This window comes from Artibeus jamaicensis, unplaced genomic scaffold (assembly GCF_021234435.1).
Source record: "Artibeus jamaicensis isolate MK-2021 breed Jamaican fruit bat unplaced genomic scaffold, CSHL_Jam_final contig_402, whole genome shotgun sequence".
In the NCBI taxonomy this organism is placed as follows: domain Eukaryota; kingdom Metazoa; phylum Chordata; class Mammalia; order Chiroptera; family Phyllostomidae; genus Artibeus; species Artibeus jamaicensis.
The window spans coordinates 14,321,407-14,331,542 of NW_026521818.1; the positions used below are offsets into that span (position 1 = coordinate 14,321,407).

Genomic DNA, 10,136 nt, shown 5'->3' on the forward strand with positions numbered 1-10,136 from the left:
CTCTTTTTAACTATCAAGTAGGTAGTTGGCTATATGAGTCTATAGCTCGAGTTAGAGCTAGAGGTAGAAATTTGGAAGTATCAGCCTACATATGATTTTTAAAGCAGTTGACCCAAATTATAAAGTATCTAAATTTATAAGTACATTAAATATTAGGTGTAATCTGTTCATATTCAATCATCATCCTATTTTATAGTGTTGGCTATGACCTAGGCATTGGTGGGAGGTGAGAATGCAATGATAATACTGGACAAAATGTAAATATATAGGATTAGATCATTTCTAGGTATCAAATGAAAGTGCGTACATTAAAAGAGTCATAAGTTGTATCATTGAGCTTAATGCTGCATGTTTATAATTCATATTAATTTAGTTTTAATTTGGTCTTTTAGGTTCTTTGAAAGGGTGAGCTATATTTTTTTTAATATCACATGTGATGCTTATCACAATTTTGGAAAGATATTAAGTACCCAAAGAATATAGTGTTTTTGTCAGTGAGAATTTTATTGTTCAATTTACAGCCTGATTCTACTGCAACTGAAAGAGCGACTGCCCGATTAGCAACGCACCCCCTTCTGAAGAAAAAAATAGATGTGCTCAAAGGTATGAATTAAATGACTTTTAAACCATGTACTTAAATGTATTTGTGCCCATTATTTTGACTAAGTGGCTGTTGATTTATTTGTATTTTTGGCTCTTTATCCTTTCAAGGGTTTTTTTTTAAGAGGGAAAGGGAAGGAGATAGGGAGAGAAACATCAGTGTGTGGTTGCCTCTCACGCACTCCTCACTGGGACCTGGCCCACAACCCAGGCATGTGCCCTGACTAGGAATCGAACCAGCGACCCTCTGGTTCAGAGCCCACTCTCAGTCCACTGAGCTACACCAGCCAGGGCAAATATTTCCATGTGTGGGAATGGGCTTGAAAATATGGAAGGTATCTGATATCCGAAGAAAAACTAAATCTGTGTTCTTTCCTCAGTTCTGATAGGTGAGTATATACTATATGTTCGTGGTAATGTTGAATACAATTGATTTTCTAATTATTGATGTAATTCATATTGTTACTTGTGATTTTGCCATTACTTAGCCAACATAATTTTCATTTATGTGTGTATATTGAAAGAATTAAATGTTTTTATCACCAAAGATATTTATTTTTATGTCTGAAAGCCAATTTATAATGCTCTACAATTATATCAATATATTATTCCTACAGAAATTAAAGTTGCCATTTTAAAAATATATTTGCATTTAGTGACTTTTTACTATTTTTCAAAACTCCAAGGCATGAAATGCTGGGAGGTATTTTTGTTTCAAGATTGTATTTATTTAATTTTAGGGAGCAGGGAAGGGAGGAAGAAAGATCATTGTGTAGTTGTCTCTGTTGTGTCTCCCAACCAGGGACCTGGCCTGCAACCCAGGTGTGTCCCTGGCCAGGAACTGAACCAGCGATCCTTTGGTTTGCAGGCCGGCACTCAATCTAGCGAGCCACACCAGCCAGGAATTTTTCTTTTTTTAATTTCAGATTTTAAATGGATACTCCTGAGCATTCTTTTAAGTTTGGTTTCTAAAAAGTCAGTGGATTTTTTTTTGTGAATTCAGACCCATTCACTGTACACACACACACACACACACAGTTATGCATCACAAAACGACAAGAATACATTCTGAGAAGTGCATTTTTAGAGCATTTCATAATTCTGTGAACATCATAGAGGGAGGGCATTTAACACAAGTAGATGGTATAGCCTGCTACACCCCCCAGGCTCCACTGTAATCTTACGGGACCACCGTCATATATACTGTCCATTGTTGATGGAAATGTCGTTGTGTGGTACATGATTGTATTTACTATAATGTACAAATAATCCTAAGTGTTTCTAAATAATTTTAGAAATACTGTACTAAACAGTGACATTTTACATTATTTGTTCACTGCTGATACAAGTTGTATACTATTTCTATTGCAGCTGCTGTCAAAGCCTTTAAAGATGCGAGACAAAATAATACTGAAGTTCAGTCATCAAAGAATGCTTCAGAAGAAAATTATTCCAAGGACACTTCAGGTTCAAGCGATGATGCCATTAAGTTACAGCATGAAGGAGCTCTTGTTATTAGTGAGCAAAAAGACAAAGAAGCCAAAATGTTGGCAAAGAAATCAGTAAATAGTTCAAAAGAAAAAATAGCCAAGATAGAACACAGACCCAAAACCGTGGACATTCCAAATTCTCCATCAAAGCCTTCTGAAAAGGATTCTGTAGTTCCCTGTGAACCCCAGAAAATACCTGCTAACCGAAAAATGAAACTTTCATGTCAAAACAAAAAAAATGAAGCACCTAAGAGCCCACTTGGTGAAAACAGTGACGGAGAAGAATTACACGAAGAAGAGAAGGAGTATTTTGATGACAGCACAGAAGAAAGGTTTTACAACCAGTCTTCCACGTCTGAGGATAGTGACAGTGGTGACGACTTTTTCATCGGAAAAGTCAGACGGACACGAAAGAAGGAAAGTAGTTGCCATTCTTCCATTGTAGAACAAAAATCCACCCAAAAGGTGTCCCCTGAAGAGAATATACTTGAAATCCATCAGGGTGTAAGAAGTGGCAAAAACAAGCCAAGTACAGAAGGAAGGAAGTTTGAATCAGTGTTTTTCCACTCTTTATCTGGATCCGAAAGCTCTAGAAGGTAATTATATTTTTGTGTTCTGAAATAATTACTAGCTTTTTAAAATGTTAAATATTTACACATCCTAATAATAATGAGAGAAGAGGTTACCTGTCATACATAATTCTCATTTGTACAAAAAGACAACCTCTGACTTTGACCTCTCCAATTTTATATAGGGATGATAGATACAAATACGCATACGGCAATGACACATTCATTCAACTTCATAAGAAAATAAGGTGTAATAGCCAAATAATTTCTCTAGCAAACTTAAGTTTATCCCTTCAGTTATCAGACTTTTGAAATTTTGAGTTGGCTTTTGATGAAAACTCCTGAAAATGTCTCACATATCTCACCTTTTAAACAAAACTTTATGAACAGAAATATGGTTGGTTTGGGGATTTTTTGTTACTGTTGTTAACCTAGGGCCATTATTGTAAACGTCAATCAATTTATTATGTATTGTTGTTTCAGTACATGTAGCTGCTTGCCCTAACTTGTTTCTCCAGACTGCTTTATATTTGGTAGTCTGCTGTCTCTCTCCCTGCTGTTAACCACTTTTCACAGCCGTTCTGCTATAAATCAGTATATTTACTTTTATATGTATTTTTAATCAGGTAGGGGATAGCTGCACATGGTAAGCTCATTTCTTCGGTAACAGCTGTTTTCTTCAGTAAACTGTTTTGCTGTATATTTGTATCTCAGGGATCATTTTTAATAGAATAGAAATTGTGATGTTGAAAATTTGTTGAAAGAAAGAAGTAAGAGAGTATGGAAAAGACACACAGCCATCTTTGGAGCCTTGAAAATAATTAAAATATTACATCTCCCAAGCATGCCTCAAAAGGCAACATTTTTTTCTCATTTGAAAATAACACATCACTATTTCTTTCCTCTCCCACAAAGTGTAAATCTCAATATTTATTATATGTGACTCATTCCTCTTATGAGAAGATTTTTGAAATTCTTTGTCTAGATGGTCCTCAAGAATAGATAGACACAAAGTAACCAGAGGATATTTTATAACCAGAAGCTCCTGTGAAGATAGAGGAAAGTTCCCATATGTTTCTGTAGTAATACTGGGCCTAACAAACCTTTGATGAAGCTAAAACCTGGGGTTTTTATAGTTTTCTTATAGATTTCTGGTGGGATGAGGGAGTCCATTGATTGAGTTTTATCATCATTTTTATTACGTTATCTTCTTAAGTCAGAAGTTCTTTCTTTAAATTTTATTTTTCAGTTACAATTTATGTTCAACATCGTTAGTGTCAGGTGTACAGCATAGTGGTTGGGCAATCATGTACTTTACCATGGGTTGCCCCCAATATTCCGGTACCCACCTGGCCCCATACATAGTTATTACAGTATTATTGACCATATTCCCTGTGCTGTACTTTACATCCCCGTGACTGCTTTGTAACTACCAGCATGTACTTTTTAATCCCTTCATTTTTTTCACCCAGTCCCTCAAATCCCCTCCCCTCTGGCAGTCATCAGTCTGTTCTCTATCTGTAAGTCTGTTTGCATTTTGTTTGTTCATTTATTTTGTTCTTTAGATTCCACATAAAAGTGAAATCATATGGCACTTGTCTTTCTCTGATTGTTAGGTCAGAAGATTTATTTATCTTTTTAAAGTCCTAATGGTGTTTTTCTTCTTTTAGAAGTTACAGAGAACAGGCTCCGAAAAGCAACATGCCAGGTATGTTATTAATGGCTGCCTCACATCCATATGCAATTAAGCAGTGTTTTGCCAAAGTGGAAGGATGAAATATTCTGATTGCTTGATAGCCCAAATGAATTATATACATACAGAAATGGGAACAGAGCATCTTACAATTATCAGTATAGTTTTAAATTTCAGTGGTTTTTCCCTTATGTCCTGTCAGTGGAAAAGATATAGACAAAAATTACTTGGAAATATTGGGTCTGTTTAATTTACCTTGAACTCATTCTTTAAGTAATTTGTATAAGTTATACCTTAGTCAATGCCATCCTGTTAAACATTCAGTAACAAGTATGTCACTTTCTGGGTTGAGAGTAAAATCGAAGTACTTTTAAGTTAATTTATAATAAACCAAGTTTAATATATTTGGGTAGGCTGACTTCTGTGTATATTTCAAACTCTCCTGATTTAAAACTTAAAAATATATCAACTTCTGGCCAAGATGGAGGCATAGGTAGACACACTGTGCCTCCTCGCACAACCAAAAGAAGGACAACAACAATTTAAAAACAAAAACAACCAGAACTGGCAGAAAACTGAACTATATGGAAGTCTGACAACGAAGTAGTTAAAGAAGACACATCCATCCAGACCAGTAGGAGGGGTGGAGACAGACAGCTGAGCAGAGAGGACTTAAGGCAAGGCGGTGGCTGGAGGACTGGGGCAGGCAAGGCCACAGCGGCAGCTGGCTGGCAAGGCAGCAGCAGGTGGACCCAGCCAGGCGGTGGATTGCAGACTGTGGACCGGGCGGTCCCACATTCATGTGCAGATAAACTGGGAGAAACAACTGGGGAGCAAAATAGACCTCACAACCCAGGGCTCCTGCACAGGAAATAAAGCCTCAAACCACTGATTGAGAACACGTGTGGGGGTTGAGGCAGTGGGAAAAACTCCCAGCCTCACAGGAGAATTCACTGGACAGACCCACAGGGTCCTAGAACATATACACACCACCCATACAGGAATCAGCACCAGAAGGGCCCAATTTGCTTGTGGAAAGGGGGGGAAGTGACTAAAAGTTGGCAGAGAGTGGAACATTTTTCCCTCTCAGACCCGTCCCCCACATACAGCATTACGACACAGGGACATGGATTGCCCTGCCCTGGGGAACAGCTAAGACTCCACCCCTCACTACGTAACAGGTATGACAAGACCAAAAAAATGGCCCAAATGAAAGAACAGATGGAAGCTCCAGGAAAAAATACAACTAAGTGAGAAAGAGATAGCCAACCAATCAGATGCACAGTTCAAAACACTGGTGATCAGAATGCTCACAGAACTGGTTGAATTTGGTTGCAAATTAAATGAAAAAATGAAGGCTACACTAAGTAAAATAAAGGAAAATGTACAGGGAACCAATAGTAATGGGAAGGAAACTGGGACTCAAATCAACAGTGTGGACCAGAAGGAAGAAAGAAACATCCAACCAGAAAAGAATGAAGAAACACGAATTCAAAAAAAAAAAAGAGGAGAGGCTTAGGAACCTCCAGGACATCTTCAAACGTTCCAACATCTGAATTATAGGGGTACCAGAAGGAGAAAAGGAAAATCAACAAATGGAAAAGTTATTTGAACAAATAATCAAGGAGAACTTCCCCAATCTGGCCAAGGAAATAGACTTCCAGGAAATCTAGGAAGCTCAGAGAGTCCCAAAGAAGTTGGACCCAAGAAGAAACACACCAAGGCACATCATAATTACATTACCCAAGATGAAAGATGAGAGAATCTTAAAAGCAGCAAGAGAAAAGGAGGCAGTTAGCTAAAAAGGAGTTCCCATCAGACTGTCAGCTGGTTTCTCAAAAGAGACCTTGCAGGCAAGAAGGTGCTGGAAAGAAGTATTCCAAGTCCTGAAAGGCGAGGACTTAACATCCAATCCAGCAAAGCTTTCATTTAGAATGGAAGGGCAGATAAAGTGTTTCCTAAATAAGATCAAGTTAAAGAAGTTCATCATCACCAAGCCCTTATTATATGAAATGTTAAAGGAACTTATCTAAGAAAAAAGAAGATAAAAAAACATGTACAGTAAAATGACAGCAAACTCACAGTTATTAACAACCACACCAAAAACAAAAACAAACTAAGCAAACAACTAGCACAGGAACAGAAACACAGAAATGGAGATCACATGGAGGGTTAGCAACAGGAGAGTAGGAGGGGGAGAGAAGGGGGAAGGTACAGAGAATAAATAGTATAGATGGTAGGTAGAAAATAGAAAGGGGGGGGGTTAAGAATAGTACAGGAAATGTAGAAGCTAAATAACTTATGTATGACCCATGGAAATAAACTAAAGGGGAGTAATGTAGGTGGGAGGATGTATGCAGGGTAGAGGGGAGTGAAGGAGAAAATGGAACAACTGTAATAGCATAATCAATAAGATATATTTAAAAAATTTAAAAGCTTATTTGCCCCTCACCTTACAGTCCACTATGAATCATCAGAGGGTCATTCAAGGATCAAGCTTCTTTTGGCTTTTTCCTCATCCAGGTCCCAGATATTCTTCATTTGGCCAACAGAAGGGAATAAAGTACATGGAGAATTTTGCAGGAGTTATCATGTGCCAGGCCTGAAAGTGTCAGGAATCAATTCTGACATTTCATTAGCCAAAATTCAAGTATGTGACTCTGTCTAGCCACATGGGAGCAAAAAATGCAGTCTAACTCTGGAGCTAGGAGTAAAAAGAAAGTAGAATTTCTTGAACACATAATGACCATCCTTCTGATCACCAGACTCCCATTTCACTCTTCTTCCTACATACAGAGCACACTTAACCTCCTTCCCAGTGAGGCCCACCCAGAGTCCCATCCCGCTCAAAGCCCAGGGTTACTGAGTGATGATGTGCTAGGGTGCTTTCCATCAGTCTCATGGATGTGGCTGCTCAAAGTTTGGTCACCTGAGCATCAAAAAAAAAAAGAACTGCCTGTCCCCAACTCACCAAATATGTAGTGGCAAAGGAGGGTCAAACTAACTACAATGAAACCTGTCAACCAGTTGAAGGAAAAATGCGAAGGCACACAACCCATTTACTACCTGAGCAAAGGGAACGAACTCCTAGAGGCGCAGATGGAAAAAACTGCAGGGAGCAGACAGACGGTGATGAATGAGAAATAAGTAGAGATTTGATAGGTATCCATTATTGTCTACTATGCATAATACTGCAACTGGTATTCTAAAGTAGGGTGGAACCATTAAAATAATATAGAAACTTGGCATTGGCTTAGCATTTTGGTGATAGGTGGTAAGAAAATAGAGAACCGAGCCTGAAAAGTGAGCATCCTGTGTGCCAAAGACAGGTAAAACAGTACTGAGAACATGGGAAGCAGGCTCCATGTCTGGAATTTGTAGCACCAGGGTAAGTGGTTAGAAAGAATAAAAAGATTATTGATGCCTTTTGGGGAATGTACTATAAAAAATAAAAGAGAATAGAAGTTTGAATGTGAGGATTTTACGGTCAGGCCTTTTATTCACATTCTCTTGGCTATAACTCACTTACACGGACGTATCTGATTGTAGCATGATGGGAAATGCATTATGGTTGTGCACATAGAAGGAAAAGAAGACTGGGTTTGGCAGACACGTGGCCACCCACCTCATTTACCATATTCTTACAAACGTAGGGTAACTAAACTGAAGCCATCCCCATTGTGTTCCTAGTGAGGACACCCACGTAAAAGAGTTTGATGTTTTGCTTAACTTATATACTTACAGTATTTATCAGTTTCTTTACACATATGAATTTACTTTGCATAATTATAAAAATATCAGTCTAGAAATACTTTATCACTCAAATCTTAGTTGTCACGAAACACTTTCATTAAACATTAACTCTTCATTTTCCACCACTAGAGCCACTTTTTGAGTTATAAATTTATAGAGCACATATGATTTGTACAAAACATTATAAATTTATAGAGCACATATGATTTATACAAAATATGGGACATTTGTACAAAATTGGGACATTTTTAATCTGTGCAGTGATATTTTTGAAATAGTATCACACTGTGTACACTTATTTATAAAACATGCCTTTGCTTTTTCAAAATATTTTATTGTTCGTACTATTACAGTCGTCCCAATTTCCCCCCTTTTGCTTTTTAAGGAGATCTTTTAAAGGCTTCTGACAGTGATGTCTAAATAGCAGTGGGAAAATTATGCATCCCCAGGACTGCTTAATATACACATAATGAACTTTTTGCCTCTGTTTTTGTTTTTTTGATTTTATAAGCATGCATTGATTCATGTCTTTTCAAGCCAGTATATCTCCTCCATAGGACTTTATTGCCAGAAGAATATATAGATCATTACAGTGCCTGATGATGTAAGAGGCTGTAAGGACTAGAGTACAAGTTGCCCCTCTCCTACCTGGTGGATATAATTTCATGACTAAAGTAAAAATTTGTCTTGTATTTGAGTGTATTTACTAATTTACTTCGCAGTTATAACTTTTTCCAGTAACAAAAGAAAGTAAATTAATAGACCTTTAAAAATAACATTTTCTGATTCCATATCTTAGTAAAGATGTGTATTTTCTAGCTACATCTGCTTCACACACAGATATAAGCAAATGATGGTTTTTAAGAGAGCACAGCGTATGTGAGGAGTTATACAATACACACCTACTTACAAGGACTAGGAAGCAGGTGTCCGCAAATTGACTGCTTGTGTATATTTCAACGTCAGACTGTTCCTTGTTGGATTTAGATTTTAAATTGTGAGGTATTCCATTTCAGGAAAATTAAATTTCTTTATATTGACTTAGAATTTGAAATATATTTCTCTTATTATGTTGTTTGGGTATACAGTTAATTTTCATTATTGTTGCTTTCTCCTCCCAGGTTTTCAGCAGAATGAACCTCAGCTGCAGAGTCCGTTGATGAAGCGTGCACAGAGAGGGCCCCACGGCACGGCACAGCCCACACAGCTGCCTCTCCATCCCTCATGGGAAGCCAGCAGGAGGCGAAAGGAGCAGCAGTCTAAAATCGCTGTGTTTCAGGGGAAGAAAATTACATTTGATGATTGATCAGTACCTCTTTCTGTGAACTTTTCCACCTAAAAAATTGGTTTTCTTTTGGTTTTTTTCCAGCCCATTATTTAAACTCGTATTCGAATAGGTTTGTTTGGAGGAGGTGTAGAAATAAGTTTATTGTTGTCTTTAGTTCTCCTTTTTAAGTGTTTTCAAGTTATGTTTCTATAAACCTTCCACAAGTCAACTACATTCATTGGTTTTTTAAAATATGCCCTGACTGTTCCCTTTATAAAAGAATTTTGAGTTTATAAATCTCAGATTTCCCCATTTGTGGTTATCATGAAGTGTACTTCACTGGATTAGGTCTGTGTTTCTTTGCCTTGAAAATAAATGTTGAGATACATTTAAAATAATGGAAAAAATGTAAGGAATTGTAGCTATTTAAAATATAGATCACCTTTGCTATAAGTTATTCTTGTTAGCAAAATTAAGCTTAAGATAATAATCTTTATTATGGGTATACAGATTAATAAATTATATGAATAAATACTAATTTTTATTGTTTTAATTATTTGTGATCTTGTATTTTTTGACTCTTTTAGTTTTCCAGGACAGTCTTGGGTTTCTGAATTATATTTCAATTATTTAGACAACATACATTGTTTGAATACTGCAACACAACCAAAAGTTGGTTTTATGTTTCACTGCATATAAATATTTCTGTTAAATCCAGAATGTACAACCTCTGATTACATGGCATGTGCTCTTGTAGAAACATT

General features: G+C 37.0%; 1 protein-coding gene across 2 annotated transcripts in view; it reads left to right on the plus strand.

Annotated features, from left to right (window-relative positions):
- Nucleotides 1–9,893, plus strand: part of SRFBP1 (serum response factor binding protein 1) — a 61,819-nt gene extending 51,926 nt beyond the window's left edge. For both annotated transcript variants that reach the window (XM_037165548.2, XM_037165547.2), the window contains exons 5-8: nt 522–603; nt 1,972–2,686; nt 4,330–4,367; nt 9,227–9,893. In XM_037165548.2, coding sequence (XP_037021443.2) covers nt 522–603; nt 1,972–2,686; nt 4,330–4,367; nt 9,227–9,411 — 1,020 coding nt within the window. In that variant the 3' untranslated portion in view covers nt 9,412–9,893. The remainder of the gene's footprint in view (nt 1–521; nt 604–1,971; nt 2,687–4,329; nt 4,368–9,226) is intronic.
- Nucleotides 9,894–10,136: the final 243 nt, after the last annotated feature.